Source organism: Bison bison, unplaced genomic scaffold, assembly GCF_000754665.1.
Source record: "Bison bison bison isolate TAMUID 2011002044 unplaced genomic scaffold, Bison_UMD1.0 scf7180017864484, whole genome shotgun sequence".
NCBI lineage: Eukaryota > Metazoa > Chordata > Mammalia > Artiodactyla > Bovidae > Bison > Bison bison.
In genome coordinates this window covers 3,237,344-3,255,549 of record NW_011495044.1, presented here as the reverse complement: position 1 = coordinate 3,255,549, position 18,206 = coordinate 3,237,344, and the positions used below count along the sequence as shown (strand labels likewise).

Genomic DNA, 18,206 nt, shown 5'->3' with positions numbered 1-18,206 from the left:
TCCCATTTTTTAAAAAGGGATGAATAATATGGCCTTTTCCATTTAATGGAAAAGCGACAGAGGTCCTTCCCCGCCCCCACTGACACCTGTGACCCCATGACCCCATCACAGGCCCCTCCATGGCTTACTCATCTCCCACTCACTGCAACTCCTGTCCCTCTCCAGCCTCGCCAGCACCACAAGCCTCTAGCCTTGGGCCAGTTTGTCCATCTGGAAAAATCTTCCCTCCTCCACCCTCTGCCTTTGCTACCTGCCCCTCATCCTCAGCTCACTGCTGCACCCTGAGAGGTGCTTCCCACGTACCGCCCAGCCTCCTGGTCAACAGCTGCGTGTGCAAAGCCGGCCAGGAGGTGCCAGGAGCGGAGCTGTGGGACTCACCAAGCTGCCACGTTTATCCGTTTGGTCCTCAGAACAGCCCTTGGTTGTGTCAGCAGAGCTCTTCCCACACGGCAGATGAGAAAGGGGGCACTGAGGGGCTGAGTCACTGTGCCAGGTCACACACCCAGCAGTGATGGAGAAGGACCCGGCCCCAGAGGTCACACTCCTGATCCCTCCCCGCCGCCACCATTCCTGCCTCTGTTCTGCCTGACCAGCGTCCTTCCAGGCGTGCCAGACTCCATCTCTAGACACACTGGTTCCATGCCGCTGGGGCGATGCGATCGAGGCTTTCTCATTTAAGCCTCACCTCAACCCCAGGAGGCCGCCCTATTCCAGTCACCCCCTAGAAAAGGAGCAGCTGCACAGGTGGGCTAACGGTTCGTCCCAGATCAGCCAGCTCACTGGGGTAGAGCCAGGGTGGCTCCTGGGTCTGTCAGGCCCAGTGATCTTCCTCGAGACCGTAGACAACAACCCAGACCAGCGTGCCCAGCCTCGCTCCCAATTATCCCCCTACCCGACCCACCCACCGGAAGTGATCTTCCCAGGAATTGCGTAAAGGCCTGCAGTGATGCTTCTCCGAGCCAGGTGCCTCAGGCCCTCCAGGTATCTGAGCTCAGAGACAGGCTTGCCTGAGCAGAAGCCCAGGGTTCCTGCCCCAAGGGCTCACAGTCACAAAATCACAGGTTTCACACGCTGGTTACGTCTTCCTAACACATATTAGCATAAAACATGACAAATGTAATAAGGAGCATTCGTGGGAGCCGCCTGAAATCACCCCGGTGGTTTGTATCACAGCCTGCAGGAGGTTCTCACCGGGTAGTGGCTATGCAGCAGGCCAAAGTGGGTGGGAGCCAAGGGCCCAAGAGTCCAGGGAGGGGACAAGACACATGAAGGATTCTTGGGAGGATGGAAGCAACCTTCCCAGCGTGGTGTGGGTGAAAGCACCCTGATTCCTCGAGAGGAAAGGGATGGCACCCAGGCCCACCCAGCAGGTGGGGTGTAGAGAGGGGTCCCTGTGGTGCATGGCCAGGCCTGTGTGCACAGCCTGCTGGAACCCCAACCTCCTCCTTACTACTTCCTGCAGGAACCCAGTGCTTGACGCCATCCAGGAGTCTCATGGTTGTACTAGGGAGACGGTCCAACACCTGGGGAGCCCAGCTGGCTACTTTCAGTGTGTTGTCTGCGCTGGGATGGCCCTTCCTGGCACACCGGGCAGAGGAGACCCAAGGAAGAGGGTGAAGGGGTAGGATTCTTTGGTGAGGATTTGAGCAAGCATGATGGATGCCCTGTCCTGCCGGACCCCAGGTGAGGCCCCGCTGCATTCACAATAGCCTCTCCCCTCAGGTAAGGGCTGGCTGACTAAAGGCACTCTGGCCCCTAGAAGGGGGAAGGGAAAGAGCCTGGACCAGCATGGGGACATCCGTGGGTCACTGCTGGGCCTTTTCCTGCAGCAACAAGACCTCACGGGCACCCTGCTGGAGTCCAGGTGGGGGACGGCCCAGCCTGTATGAATCCACAGCATGCTGGCTCCTTCAGCCTCAGCTGGAGCTCCTGGATCACCGCTCAGCCTATGGCTGGATCCTCAGGGACACTCTGTTCCCCAGGTCCAGACCCATCCAACCACCACCTCCTCTCAGCCCCTCCCTTCCTCCTTCCCGACCCCTGACCACTGAGAGGAGGACATGCGTCTTCAGCTGCCCTCCTCAAGGGAAGGGTTCACCACTCGTTGGTGAAATCAGAACCAACAGAGGGCAGACGCTGGGAGGTGACAAAGCTCAGAAAAATCGTGGTTTGTAGGGTATGGGCCCAAGCTCCCGAGCTAAGCAGTCTCAGATGCTTCCGAGAGACAGCCCGACTGCTCCATCTGCTGATGTTTAGAAAGTTGATGGGAACAGGTTTCTTCCTCTCTGCTAGGGGTTGGCTCCTCTTCTTTCTGAATCAGCCTGGGCTCAACTGGACTGGGTGAACACACTGCCCTCCCAGGCCCCTAAAGGTCCTGCCTCCCAGCTGAACAGCACAGCCGGCGGACCAGCCTCTCCGCCCTCTGCCCTGCTGGCCGTCCCTACTCCTCGCAGCCTTCCCCGGGGAAGCGCCCTGTCTGCTCTTGGCTCCAGTTCCCAGAAGCCCGGCCTGGCCCCTGGCTGGCCGCCTCCTGGCCCCAGTCTGCCAGCTGCATTGCCAGTGGGGCATAAGGCCTCGCTCACAGCCTGGCTCCTCCCTGGCTGCCTTAGGTTTGTTTTGCCTCCTGTGTCCGTCCTGTCTGCTGTCACCATGTTCCTGGGAACAGGCCTGCCCAGCACGCCCACCGCCTGGTACCCAGGCTCCAGCCCAGGCTGCCTTCTCTGGCTGCTGTGCCCCGGGACCCAGCTCCCACCAGTTGGGCTGTCCTTCTTTGGCCTGCAAGCCGCCTATGGTGACAGAGGACGCCCATCCACCACACAGATCCAACATTCTGCTTGGAGTTCAGGCCCGGCTCTTTGTCTGATCTGATGCCTTTAGCTCCCTTTCTTGGCCTTGGCTGATTCTGCTTGTTCGGAGCTCTGCCCGGCAGCCCCTGACAGCCTCTGCCCTTTTAAACTCTTTCCTCAATTCCTGGCTTCCCTGGTCTCCTTTCTTCTGAGCCAAACTAGTTCGTTCTCTTTTTTAAGTTTTTATTTTTAAACAATCACAAACATGTTGAAAGTATAGTTCTAAAAAAATTCTTTTTTTCCGGAACTGTTTAAGTGCAAATTGCCAACACCATGAACCATCAGCCCTGAATTCTCCAGGGTATGCTCCTTCTATCCAAGGCCACGTCAGGCCTCTCTGTCTGGTCGGGCTCTAACTCTCCATGTAGGGTCCACCCCATGGCGGGGGGAGGCCCTCCTTAAACCGCTAGGGTGTGTCTCCCCAACCAGGCCACCCTGTTAGCTCTTGAACACAAGGGATCCTCTGGAGTCAAACGTCTCTTTTCATGGGAGCTGAAAGTGCGTCAGAATCCCAGCCTAATTCACCACAATGCCACCTCCCTGCCATCAGCAAGGCCGCAGCAAGATGGCACAGATCCTGTGCCCTCATACACACTCAACCACACAGCCTTCCTCCCTTCTTCCTGTTGGCGTGTTCTGAGTGAAGGCCAAGAGGCTGGCTTCTATTATTGCTATGCTGTGTTAATGCCTCCCTGGGCTGTGGTTTCCTCATTGGCAAGGTGAGGAATTTGGATCAAATGATTTCTAGGGACCCTTTCAAAATAATGATAACAGTGGACTTTGATTAAGTACTTACTACACATCAAGCACTGCCAAGGCTTTACATGTGGCTTCTTAGTTAAGCCTCATATGGACTCTTTGAGACATAATTGCTATTATTGTCCTCATCCTGTAGATGAGGAAGCTGAGGCACAGAGCAATTAGCTAACTCACTTATGATCAGCTGGTTGCCATGTTAGAGCCAGGGTTCCCACGCAGGTGGTCTGGCCTCAGCGCTCACTCTACCACAGAGTGCTTGCGGAAGAGAGAGACACCCGCTGACTCCTCAGTGGAAGAGGCCGTCATGTAAGTAAGTACCGATCATTCATGGCAGATTAAGAGGTCCAACATATGCTGGGCACATGATATACAAACATCATTTCCTTCAATTCTCAGCTTTGCTCAACAGGTGCTATTATTATTCCCATTTTTCAGATGAGAAACCTGAGCCATAGAGATGTTATATGATTTTCTAATCAGTGGCAGAACCAGAATTTGAACCCAGGTCTGGCTGATGCCGAAGTTATGCTCTCGTCCCCATGTTCTGCTCAACTGAGATGCAGGGCTCTGCTCAGGGGGTGGGACTGAAAGGTGCCACTCATCCCCTCTGTCTGGCAGTGCAGTGGGAGGGGTTGGGCCAGACCCTGGACAGCTGACTCTATTTAATGGTCTGATTCTATTTAAGATTCACAGTGGCATGGAGAGGTATCTCCACTTCCAGGGAGGCACTGAAGAGCATGATTGAAGATACTCAGGTTGGTGGGCACAGGAGGCAGGATGTGGCCTCTGGAGGGTATCCCGAGGCTGGGCCTTCCCCACTGTGGGCAGCAAGGAGCAGCTGATGCTTGTGGGGGACAGACCACAGCAGGGACCCCTCCTCCAAGAGATTCTGGTCCAACTCTGTCTTAAATTTTCTAAGCTCCTCATTTTTCTGGCAAGTTCTAGAGATTTGATATGTCTATTGCCCCCCTCATCTCCTCACCTGTGTATGTCCAGGCAAAGCAGTACACAACACCCAACTCTGGCCTCCGAGAGGAAATTCTTCCCAACAGATATCTTATCTCAGGCTGGGGCACACTGCCAAAGACTCCTGCCCAGGCAGGGGCACCCTGCAGATGAGCTCGGCTTAGATTTCCTGACCTTTAGAGAAGGCAGCTTCTCTGAGGGAGAGACAAGGACTTGCAGCAGCCTGCATAGGCCCTTCACTCAGACCCCTCCCTGTAAACTGTCTCCGAGCAACATCTTCCTCAAGTACTGAGTGCAGAGCTGAAACAGCTCACTGACTGACAAGAGCTGGAAAGACCCCGCACATCATGAGAGCCAGAGATGGTTCACCCAAGCCGCACAGTGACCATTCATGCTACAGATGAGAAAGCCAGGTTCACAAAGAGCAAAGGCCTACCCAAGGCCTCAGCACCAGTAAAGGCAGAGTCAGGATGCAGCTCCCAGTCCCGGACTCCAAGACCCAAGCCCTTTCCCACATCCTCCAATTACTGAGGGAGAGACTGCAGTCCAGAGAGAAAAGATGATTTGCCCAAAGTCTCCAGCTCTGGGACCCACCCCAATTACCTCCCTCCCTCCGACAAGGAGGCCTCATTTCAAACAATGCCCAAAGATGGAAAAGGCAAAATTTCCTATGATTTGCAGATAATGAAATTCAGGTGGACCCATGCTCAACCCCAGAGTCAAACTTTCCACCTGCCCAACCCAAGTGTCATTTCTCTTTTTTGATTTCATTTTCATTGTCCACAGATTAGTCTCCAACTCTCACCTTCTTGATATACTGTTCACATACAGCTGTTAGAGACAGAGCCTGGCTAACACCTTCAGCAGCTCTCTAGTGCCTGGGGAGAAAGGCCACTGGAGCCTGGGGAAGATCATGGTCATGCTGGAGAGGGAAGGAGGTGGGAGGAAAGGAAGATGGAAGGAAGGAAAGAACAGTGAAGGGGGAAGGAAGCAAGGAAGGCAGAGAACCCTTTGCTAAGCACTTCCTATATGCCACAGTAAAGAGCCCATAGAATCTTACCATTTAGTTCTCACTAAAGAACCTACTTTAGGGACTAGCCAGTAATTGCCAGAGGTGGGCCTAGAATCCCATTCTGTCTCAGGCCAATGCCCAAAGACTTCCCAGACTTTATGGAACACCAACACCTTCCCCTGTTCTCCTCTGAGCCCAGAAGTTCAAGGAAGTGCCACAGGGGCTCCAAGGACCTATAGGGAAGGCTGCAGGGTGACCTTCTCAGAAGAGCTATTTGGAAGAATGAGTTCTGTGCCTAAAACATTCTAAAAATCAACCCTACTAGTTGCCTGTTATTAAAGATGGTGGGGAAACAGTATTTATATTTCCTTTCCCCTTGCTTCTCTCTCTCAGCATAATAAACACACAAAGAAGGGAAGAGCAGGAGAGGGTACTGGCAATGCAGTTTTGGAAGCTGGAAAGAGATGGATGGCTGAACAAGACTTTGCAGACCCAACAGAATGGAATCTAAGTTGACAGCAGGTTATATGAGAATAAACTCCACTTATGCCACAGGGCCCCTCAAGGACTCTGGAGGTGCATACGGGGAGAACCAAGATAAGGACAACTAGTGGAAAGTCCTGTTAGAAGCAGTCAGACCTCACCTTCCTCAACTCCAGCAGCCAGATCACTCCTGAAAAAGCCTGGAGGTTTATTCTCTGCAAAGGGTGAGATAGAAGGCCTCTGAGGGGGTTCAGGCCAGGTGATGGCAGGATGGGGGATTGCAAACAATTGAAGGGATGCAGTGAACGCATCACTGGAGGCTGAGATCCCCCTTCGCTCTGCGTCCCACCTTTTTCCTTTCTGTGGCTCTCAGATTATGGGAAATGAACCCTGCCACCTTCAGGTGGGAGGCTGGAGTCTTCATCCAAGAAGAAAGACACAAGCCTGCCACTGCAGCCTCCGCAGTAGAACAGCCTAGTCTCGGGGAAGCCTTGCTCTCACACTCAGGTGCCCAGGCATCTTTGAGCCTCCCGCTCTTAACATGCGAAGACACCAGAGGTTATCAGATACCTGAGAGAAGAGGCTAAACAAAGCCAAGGGTGAGGGGAACCTGAAGGAAACAGAAATCAAGGGGAAAAGAACACTAAAGACAAAACAACTGACATTAATAGCCTCCGAGAGGCCTGGAATCAGTCAAATAAGAATAGGATACTTGGTACAAATGAACTTATTTACACTACAGAAATAAGGCCACAGATGTAGAAAACAAGCTTATTGCTACCAGGGTGGCAAAAGGGAGGAGGGATAAATTGGAATCTTGGGACTGACACATGCACACTACTATATATAAAATAGATGACTAGTAGGGACCTACTGTATAGCACAGGGAACTCTTCTCCATACTCTGTAAAGCCCTAGATGGGAAAAGACTCTAAAAAAGAGTGGATATATGTATACGCATAACTGATTCACTTTGCTGGACAGCAGAAACGAACACAACACTGTAAATCAATTATACTCCAATAAAAATTTTAAAAAATCATTCAACTTAAAAAATAGAGAATATTTTAACTAACAGAAGTACATAAATAAAGATATTCTCAATAAAAAAAGAATAGCATACTATTAATATAAGAGGAACATGCAAGGAAAATTAAAAATGTGATAGCAGAAATGGAAAACACGAATGGTTGGAAGATAAAGTAGAGGTCCCCAGAAAGGAGAGCAAAAATACGAAGAGATGGGGATTCTGGCAGAGAGGCATAGAAATTAGAGGAACGAGCCAGGACTTACTCAACGCATGAATAACAGGAGTACCACAGAGAGGAGAGAGAAAACCAGAGGAGAGAAAATCCTCAAGGAAACCATTCAGGAAAGTTTCCTAAAGCAGAAGTCCCTGACTTGCCAGATTGAAAGCATCAGCGAGTGATGAAAACTGCTCCACACTGAGACCCATGCTTGAGAAGTAGCCACTCTAAGCAGGAAGAGAAGACCCTTAGACAGTCACAGAGGATAGAACAAGAATCAGGATGGATCTGGAATTCTTGAGAACAACCCAGAAGCTTGAGGAGGAGGAAGCAACACTTTCAAAACTCTAAAGGAAAATGACTTCCAACACAGAATTAGACACTTGAGTCGACTGAGGAACATAATAAAAACACTTCAATCCATTCACTCATGCAAAGCATCGAAAAAGCTCACCTCTCACAGGCCCTTTCTCAAGAAGACCATGCTGAAGGATGGTCTCTGTGAAAATGAGGAAGTAAACCAGGAAAAGGGAAGATGTACGGCTATGAGGCAATCAAGCATAGGAGGCAAGAGAATCTCTAGGGTGAGAGTGAGGGAGCCCTGGGGTAGCAGCTGTGTTCCAGGCTGAGGGAGCAGCCCGTGTGGCCTGGAGTCCACAGGATCCCTCAGGGAGGGACTGTGTCTGCAAGATGATTTACAGAGAACCTGATGCATCTGAATGTCTTCAGGGGAGAGTTGTGAAGTGAGAATCTGGGGGTTGAATTAACAATAAATATATAGACAACTGGGGCTCCCCTGGTAGCTCAGCTGGTGAAGAATCTGCCTGCAATGCAGGAGACCTGGGTTTGATCCCCAGGTTGGGAAGATCCCCTGGAGAAAGGCATTCCAGTATTCTTGCCTGGAGAATGAACAGAGGAGCCTGGCAGGCTACAGCCCATGGGATTTGCAAAAAGTTGGACATGACTGAGCGACTAAGCACAACACAGCATATAGAAAAGTGATGAAGTTAACACACATACAACTTTTATTCCTAGAGAAAATAAAAGTTGTATAGGAAAGCAAAAGTATCATATAAGATAGCTGTGAAGCATAAATGGTACGACTCTGATGAGAGGATGGGGGATGAGGGGTCACGTGTGGACTGGGGAAAGGCTCGTGAGTCACTAGCTAGCACCTAAAGCTGAAAAGCCCAAGAGTAGCAACCCAGGCACATTATTCAGAGATACGAAGGTCAACCAAGATAATCAGCTAGAAGAGATGAAAGTTATTGCTTCTGGGGTGGGGGTGGGGCAGGGCAGAAAATGTAGGGGAAAGAAGGGTACTATCGTCTTCCATAACAAAATTTATAGAGATGTTTGGCTTTTTCAACTCTGTGCATGTAAAATTTAGATAAAATAAACACAGCGGCTAAGACTCAGCCCTCCCAGTGCAGGGGGTCTGGGTTCGATCCCTGGTCACGGAACGAGATCCCACATACCGTAACTAAGAGTTCATATGCCACGACGGAAGCTCTCGCATGCCACAACTAAGACCTGGCACAGGCAAATAAATACACGAATAAAAATACATTTTAAAAAATAAATAAAAAAATAAAAACTGAAAGAAAGAGGGAGAGTGTGTGCCACTGTTTGCTAAGAGGCCGCTTCCCCCATAGGAGAGAAGGGGATCCCCCAGGACAGGGAGGAGGCAGGTGGAGACTCAGGCAGATGCGGTCCAGGCCCAGGGGATGCCCAGTGCTCATTGCAGCTGTTGGCGGCCATCGCACACTGGGGTGGGGACTCCACTTCCCACCCCCACCCCCTCAGCTGAGCCTCTTGCTGCCTTAGACCCCATAGCAACCAGAGGCCAAATCCGCTTGAGAAATGGATTCTCCTTTAAATTTTAATAGGATGCATTTAGGTCTTCCCTGACCATCCTCAAGACCCTGGGGACTCCGGCCCCAGCAGACTCAGACACTCAGTCTGCCCCTTGATCAATATGTCTTTTCTTTTCTTTCTTTCTTTTTTTTTTTTACTGTCATTTCACAGTGTTTACTGGGTTTCACAGTGACATAATCAGTTTTGTCTAATGCCTGGAGTGAGTGTTCCCTGTGAAGTCCTCTGAGTGTTCAGTAGAATGATGCTAGGCCAGCATGGAGAGTCGACCTAACTAGATGGCTTTACATCTGAGATATCTATTTGGAGGATAATCTTTACAAAGGAATAACTTTCCCAAGAATCTAAGTGGTTTCCTAGAAACAGAACAGCCATTCACAGATCTGTTGTTGAGAATGTAGGTATCTAGGAACGGCGAGAAGAGGTCTGGATGGGGGCTGAGAGAACCCTCCCCGCTTCCCCCATCCAAACCATCAGTTCTGCCTGCAGTGCGTCAGCATCTGTCTCCCCTCACCCCGCACCATTACTCTAGGAGAAGCACCCCCTTCTCATCAGTGCTTGGCCCCACACCTTGCACCTCCTCTAGGACTCTGCCTGCACTCAGCCCCTTCTCTCCCAGCATCATCATCTGCCAAGCCCTCCCCCGCCCACCCCTACTGTCAATCATTCCTAGCAGCACAAGCCTAGGGAGGATCTCTCCATGTAAATATCGCCTGCTCAGCCTCACACACGTATGTCCGGGTCCTGCTCCTCACCTCCTTGTGCTTCCCTCCTTCCCTCCATAACCAGACTCTTGGGACAGGTTTACATGCGCCACCTTTAGAACTCCATCTCCCCAAAGAGCTCCCATCAAGGTCACCAGTGACCCCCATGTGGCCATATCCCACGGACACTTGCCTGGCCTCCCTGTCCTTGGCCTTTAAATGGCCCTCAGCACAGCTGACCTTGAACTCCCTCTGCCCTTGTCTTCCAGGATTTCTCATTCTGCCGGGTCTCTTCTATTCTTTTGGCTCTTCCTTCTCAGACTCTTGCAGCTTCATCTCTACCTCTCCTCTGGCATATCCCGGCTCCGTCCTGGATGCTCTATTCTTTTCTTTCCATTTCCCCAAGTGATCCCCCATCCAGTTGCATCCTCCTAAATAGCATCTATGCACTGAAAAATGTGAATATCTACACATATCTCAAATGTATCTTTCCTGTCCTCTGAAGGCCAGGCTCAGATATCCAATTGCCACACGCCTTCCTGAACACTTGGATGTCTGACTGGCATCTCAAACTGAACACTGTCCACCAAGCTTTGACCCCTCCTTCCCCAAACCTCTTTCTCACTCTCCTTCCCATCCCTGCCCATCTCCGTAAATGGCAGTTTCATATACCCTTGAGCCAGAAACGTGGCAGTCATTCTCCACTCCAAGCTTCTCATCCTTACCCTTTGTATTTGATTCACCAGATGTCCTCTAGCTCCACCCCCCATCTCCACTGCCATCTCCCTGGTCTGGGCCATTGAATATTGCACCTGTGCTTTGCAATATCCCACCCTCCTCTGTGTCCACAAAAGCCCAGGTCTTCCCTAGGAGAGATGGAACAACAGGGTTTGGGAGAAATAGAAAGAGAACTAAAGCCAGTGTGGGAACATGTGACAGAAGCTGGACCTCTCGCTCCTGGCCCAAGGGGCCACACTCAAAGCTGCACATCTATACTCCAGGGAGAAGCCTGAGCATTCAAGAGAGATCAAGGCACTGAGTCAGAAAGAAGACACGGCCCTGATAGCCTGGACTCACCCAGGAAGGACAGCGGCCTGTCTCCAGAGTTGGGTGCCCAGGACCACTCCTCTCTGGCCCCCAGGACAGAAAGGATCTATTCAGAGCAGGCACTGGCCAGGAAGCTGGTAACCCATGAGCCAGCCCTTTTTGGAATCATGTTTCGTTTTTTACCTGTAACACTTGCAGGGCAGGTCAGCAAGCAAACAACCTCGGCTCCCAGCCCCAGGGTGCTTGCCCCATAGCCGAAGCCACCCGACTTCACCTTCCCAGGCCAAGTCTGACGTCAGGTTGGTGGGTTGGCCCTGACTCTCTGTCCTTCCTCCTTCCTGAGACCCAGAGTCTCCACTGCTCATGGATTCTAAGGGCTGCTGAGTTCAGGGAGGTAAAGGGAGATTCCTTCAGTTAATAAACATTCACCAGCGCTGCCTACATGCCAGTCACCATTTTCAGCACTGGGGATATGACAATGAATAAAGCACAATTCCTGACCTCTCACAGGGTGTATGTTCTGGAGGGGGAAACAGAAGTAAACTAGTGACTGGGGAAAAATAAAGCAGGGAAGGGAAGCTGGATAAGAAATGCTGGAGGAGGATACAGAGAGGAGGGTGATCTGGTAAGGCTTCTCTGAAGGTGACTGAAGGAAGTGAGGGACCTGTGGGACTCTGAAAAAAGTGTTCAAGGCAGAGCGTGCAGCAAGTGCACAGGCCCTAAGGTAGCAGCATGTCAGACAAAGAGATCCTTGGCTGGAGCACAGGAAGCAAGGGGTAGGAACCTGCCAATGCAGGGGACACAGGTTCAGTCCCTGGTCTGGGAAGATTCCACGTGCTGTGAGGCAACTAAGCCTATGCACCACAACTACTGAACCTGCACTCTCGAGCCCGTGAGCCGTAACAGGAGAGGCTGCCACAGGGAGAAGCCTACGTACTGCAACTAGAGCGTGGCCCCTGCTTGCTGTAACCAGCGAAAGCTCATGTGACGACCAAGCTCAGTCAATAAATACATAAATAAAAATTTTTTAAAGACCTATTTAAAAGAAAAAGGAGAAGCAAGGGGTAGAGGGGCAGGCAGAGGTCAGGGAGGATCTGGGGCTAGAACACGCAGGCTACTGGAGGTCTGTGAAGGGTGCAGAGTGGGAGTGACAGGGTCTGCTGATGTTAAACGGGATTGCTCCGGCTGCTGGGTTAAGAGTACATGATAGTGGGTAAGAATGGAAGCAGGAGATTCTAGCAGGAGACTGTGACGATCCAGATGAAACTCAGCAGCGGTTTGAGCTGGGACGTGGGAGAAATGGGCAGCTTCTGGATGTGGTTTCACAGGGTGAGTCGACAGGATTTGTTAATGGAGATGAGACAGAGCTGTTTTGAGCCTAAGGATCTGGTTCCCAAGATGGAAGGAGATGCTGTTGGTGGTACCTGTAGAGCCTGGTCAGCACATACTGAGTTTGAGGTGCCCTAGTCTTCCAGGCAGAGGTGCCCATGAGGCATCAGAAGCAACGGTCTACAGTTCAGGAGTAAGGTCCTAGCTGGAGATTCAGATTTCATGTCCTTGGTGCAGGGATGAAGTTTAGCCAAGGAAGCGGACAACACTGACTAGGGAGACCGTTCAAGGCCACAGGAAACGAGTCCGACTGACCAGGTGCATGAGTCACCAGGACACCCAGACTGCCGTCTGACTCACCTTTCCTCTCTGCCTGTCCGGGTCTCATATACCCTCCAGGCCCAGCCCACCTCCTCCAGGAAGCCCTCTCTGGCTACTCTGGGCCCAGGGGTCCCCACATTTCAGCTCCAGGCCTTCTGCTACCCCTGAGCCAGCCTCCATGAGAGCAGGATCACAGTTGACCCTCCTGGCTCTGGCTATCTTCTGGTACAGAGCACTTGGAAGTTCTGTGACAACCCTAAACTTTCAAGTCCACATTTGCAAACTCTCCTGGAGGGTGACACCAGCCCCCAAAGAACCATAAATATTGAGGGGTCACCAGAAGCGAAGGTGGGAGGTACAGTAGGGGCCCAGATGGGACAGCGGGGCTGTGGGAGAAGATGACCTGACTGGTGGCATTACATAACCCCGTTCCCCCTACCAAAGTGCTGAAATTAAATGTGACAAGTGGAGAGAGTGAGGGTGATGTTCCTCACAGTCGACAGAGTGAGATTATCCTGGAGGGGATCAAAACAATGGACACAAAAATGAAAAAAGTACTCCAATACCCATTTGTTAGCACCATGAACTGAGCTGGTCTTTACATAGGGCAGCACAAGATCCCCCAACAACCCACCAAGTATGTAATTACCCCTTTTACTGATGGGAGGCAGAGCTGGAGAGGTGAGGAGACTGTCCCAGTGGAACAGGTTAGTGGGAGAGCCACTCTGGGGCAGGGATGCTGGACCTGGCAAGACAGGGAGATTCTGAACAGAGTGGGTGGGACTAAGTGATGACCTGGATGGAATGGTGGGGGTGGGTTAGAGTGGGGACCCCTGGCCAGACTGCAGAAAGAGGAGAAGAGGACTCAGACGTGGCCTTCACCTCTCAGCTGAAGGTAGACCGTGTGGCAGAGACTCTAGGAGGCGGCTGGAGCTGTTAACTAACTGGGCTGGGGAAAGGCTCCTTCCTGCTGCCCTTTCGGGGCTCAGAACAAGGGAACTGCCTCAGGGAACCAGATCTCCAGTCTGGGGACTGTTGCCTCTCAAGGCAGAGGCAGACCCCTTTGTTCACACCAGCTGACATTCAGCCACCCCTGGGACCCCACAGATGGTCCTTGAAGCTGCGGGGAGAAGGCTGTGCCTGATCCACCAATCCTGGGGTGAAATGTTACATGGCCTTTGGAGGATCCGATGATGTGCGAACACAGAGACACACGGGGGCGCTCTAACCAAGTAGCAGAAGAGGAAACCCGCCAGTCCCCAGGTGGAAAGACAGTGTTTCGAAAACCCGCTGGTCTAGTGTTTCTCAATGGAGAAGTTACGGGAACTCTGGGCAAGATATTTCTCCCCTTTGGGGACGTGTCCTTGCCACTGAAGGATGCTTGCCATCCCTGACTCCCCTCCCTATTGCTGTGACAACACAAGTCCCCAAGTTCAGTTTTCAAACACCCCTTCTCCTGGGAGACCCTGCTGGTCAGTGCTGAAGGATGCCCACCAGTGGCCTCGGGAGCTGGGCACTGTCTCCTCTCCCAGTACTCCAGAGGAACCTGGCACCTCCCACTTTGATCTTGTGAGCTGGGCACTTGCAAGTGCTGGAGGATTGTAGGCTCCAGTGACATTCCATGTTCCTGGGAACATGGGTTCCTAGGGACCCTCCTCCCTGGGAGGCAGGTTTTCCTCCATGCCATTATCCCTCAGGACTGGGTAGGAAGAGGGCTGCATTGATTACACTGGGGACACAGACACAGGACCCTGAGACAGACACCACGGGACCTGCGTACAGACACCCACATCCCAGGGAGCACGCACGTGGTCACACAGAACACAGCTCGCATGACACTTCCACAGAGCAGGCCTGGAAGCAGGCAGCCTTCTGGGAGCCCCGAGAGCCCCACAGCTGAGAATTCTGAGCTGTTTCAGTCATTAGGTTGACAAACACAAAGCACCGAAGGTGAAAAACCAGGGGCGTTCCTCTAAATGTTTACAAACCAGCAAGTCCTGGATCCGGCCAGTCCAGGAAGAGACCCAGAGACCAGTATGTACAGCTGATGAGTGCAGTGCACCATCAGCCCTGTAAGCATCCCAGTTGGCAGAGCCCATGGGACCTCAGACCTGTCACTGTGGCTGCTTAGGCAGGACAGAGGTGACTTCTGCAGAACATGTACCAACGTAGACGGCAGTCCGCATAGGACCCGGGAGGGTCACTATCAACCCCAATGTGGGGTCTAGGAACCCAGCCAGCATCTGAGGCAAGAGGGGCTGGGGGAAGACCCAGACTGTTCCAGTGCCCAGCATATACCTGGTGTCCCCCAGCCCCCACCAAGGAGCCAATGTTCCTTAACAGAGGTGGCCAGCAAGTCCCACAAAGATGGCACTTCCTGGAAGGTGGAAAGCCCAGGGCTCCTGTGGACACAGCCTTGCCAGATGAGATGCTCACCACCTCTGAACACAGATCACCGTTCTGAACACAGAAGGCAGGCACCACCCCCAGCCTGCGGGCGGGCACGAGCGCTTACTGCGTGGAGAGCAGACACTGCAAACCAAACATAATTCTTACCCTCCTTCGAAGATTTTGATCCTCGCCGGCTCCCCTCTCTTGGAGGCGGGAGCGTCCTCCTCCGGCTTCCCTCTCTTCTCCTCTTCTTTCTCCACTCTAGCTATCTCTTTCTGTCCTTCCGGGGAAACCAGCGAAGGGAGGCGAACCTGGCCCACCGCAGGAACAACAAAATCACTGCTGGTTAACACGCCGTCATGGAATGATGCCCACGCTTCACCATGGCTCACTTCATTCATTCTCCCTCTACCCGGAGACAAGATGCCACCTGCCCCACTTTACAGAAGAAGGGAAACAAATCCCCAGAGGTGAAGTCAGAACCAGGACTCTGCCCAGGCCTTTCTCTAGGGAAGACCAGGCCTTCCCATGAGAGCTGTGTTTCTTCTCTTTTTTCACACTAGTCTAGGGGCTTCTGGGGACAGGTCCTCATCTTGGTCTCCTGGGTCATGCCAACCTCAGAGAAGGTGTGTGAGAGGAATGCTGCATACAGAAATGAAGACTTCACCTTTGAAGATTAACTGGCCCAATTCTCCTTTATACATCAGGAAGTCAAAGCCACACAGCAAGTCAAGGGCATTTCTAGGAGCATAAAGCAGGTCTCCTGAAGGCCCTGACCCCACCCCCGACTGCTGCCAGAGCTGGACACAGAGAGGCTGTGCTGCTCACTGATGGGCATGTGTCTGGGGGGGTGGGCATTTTAGGGAACCCATTCTCTTCATGAGCTATAGGCCTTGGTGTTAAGAGCTGGGTGGATAACCTGTCCCCTAGATCCTCTGATGGTGGCAGGGATGGGTGCACCTTTAATAGAGAGCAGTGATGCTGGGCTGGGGGCTGAGGCCGGCAGTGATATTCTCATCCTGCTTCATGCCATTTCATTAAGGTCAGGAGGAACTGCCCTGTTTATAGCCAGTAGGAGCAGCAACTGTGTCCCCTGGTGCTGCGACAATCTAAGGACAGAAATCCCTGCTTCAGCCACCACACCTGCTCCTACAAGGGGCTGAACAGAAAAGTAGCTGATTGGAAATCAAGGAATCTGAGTTCTTGCATCACATAGGCCACTGCAAACTGAGCCAACCTTGGGTGGATTAATTCACCTCTCTGAGGCTCAGAGTCAAGATTAGACCATCTTAAAGATTCATTCCAGGATCAGCTTCAGTGATTCAGTGACTCACTGACAATCTCTTCTGAATTGGAGATGGGGAGTGGAAACCAAGAGAAGGTATGGTGTGCCGCTTCAGCAAAAGATCGCTGATTTTATGCAATACTCAAAGGTTTTCAGAGCATGCTGTTTTCACTTCCATGTCAGCCTACCATCTGGGCCATCCATGGAATGACCAAGAGGCCTCCCTCAGGCTGATAGCTGTGATGTCAGAGCCAAACTGGAGGAGGCTGGTGTTGGTGGCAGCAGACACTCTACCAGGAAACATGGCTGGACTCGAGCAGGGGACCAGGGATACACTTTAAGTTTTAAAGATAATAATGTGAGTAACTGAAGGTAGTGATTATCAAGTGTCAGTGTGCCAACCACTGTTTTAATCACACCTTGCATATTTTAACTCATTTAATTATCTCCACATTCCTATGAGCTACGTATTTTCTATCTTACAGCTTTTTATCTCTGTCTTACCAATGAGGAAACCAAGGCACAGAGAGGTTAAGTAACTGATCCAAAGTCAATTAGTAAGTGAGATCGGGAAACTCAAATTTGGGCAATCTGGCACTGAAGCCCTTGTTCTTAATCTCTTTGCAATAGTGCATGCGGTTGTCAAAATTATTGCCAAGGAGGAAAAAGGAAGGAGAAACTTGGGGAACGAAATGTGGCTGCAAAGTGAACTCTTGTATAAGCTTGGGTTTCCCCATGGTTTACATATGAAAAAAAAAAAAATGTATGTGACCAAACTCAAACCTGACTGGGTGGTCTATTCCTGTATAAAGATGGTTAGGAAGAGCTTTGAAATCCTGATATCACCCAAAGGGCCTTTTCAGAGCTACTAACAGTTAATGGAAGCTATGGGATAACAAATGTCAGGTCAATATAATAGGGAACTTTCTTAAAGCACTGCCCAAAGATGGGTTGGGTTGTACTAAGGGGTGGTGAGCAACCTATCACTGGAATGCAAGCAGAGACCAGAGAGAGGGATGATTGTAGAAAGGCATCAAGCAGTGGGCTATGCAGTTACAGTAATGTATCAGACTGGTGAGCTTCTGGTAGGAAACACGCTAAGTTTAAGTGTTTAAGTGAAAGTCTTCAGTCGTGTCTGACTCTTTGCGACCCCATGGACTATACCGTCCATGGAATTCTCCAGGCCAGAATACTGGAGTGGGTTGCCATTCCCTTCTCCAGGGGATCTTCCCAACCCAGGGATTGAACCCAGGTCTCCTGCATTGCAGGCAGATTCTTTATCAGCTGATCCAAGTGAACCAAATGAGATATTCCAGGAAAAAGTTGCAGCTCATTTTAGGAAAGCAGCGTTTTAAACAACTTGTTGTCAAACCCAGTTAAGCCAAATTAATTCTTTGTTTTTCTTAAACCACCTTTCAGTGTTCAGTCATTAAAACAGAGGGGCAGTTCAGATCATCCAAAAGAACTTTAGAGTGAGATCTAGTTTTGAATCCAGGCCATTTACTATGTTTGGGACCTTGTGCAAGTTACCTGACTTCTTTATGCTTTGGTCTCTTTATCCATCAAATCATGATATAGAAACCTATCAATGTGGTTGTGAGGAAAAAAGTCATGTTGGGCATAGTACTTGGTACATAATAGGTGCACAATAAGTTCTCAGTATGACTATAATTACCACAGCATCTCAGGAGTAGCCACAACCAGTAAGAGACACTGGAGAGAAAATCAGTCATGATGTGTATAACAATAGTGGAAATCTCATTTAAGGATGTCTGTAGACTGACAACGGAGAAGGCAATGACAACCCACTCCAGTGTTCTTGCCTGGAAAGTCCCACCGACGGAGGAGCCTGGTAGGCTGCAGTCCATGGGGTTGCTAAGAGTTGGACACAACTGAGCAACTTCACTTTCACTTTTCACTTTCACGCATTGGAGAAGGAAT

General features: G+C 51.1%; 1 protein-coding gene across 2 annotated transcripts in view; it reads right to left on the bottom strand.

The window, feature by feature from the left end:
* The window catches only part of HIVEP3 (human immunodeficiency virus type I enhancer binding protein 3), a 441,341-nt gene that overhangs the window by 35,106 nt on the left and 388,029 nt on the right, over positions 1–18,206 (bottom strand). For both annotated transcript variants that reach the window (XM_010862673.1, XM_010862672.1), the window contains exon 8: positions 15,146–15,291. In XM_010862673.1, coding sequence (XP_010860975.1) covers positions 15,146–15,291 — 146 coding nt within the window. The remainder of the gene's footprint in view (positions 1–15,145; positions 15,292–18,206) is intronic.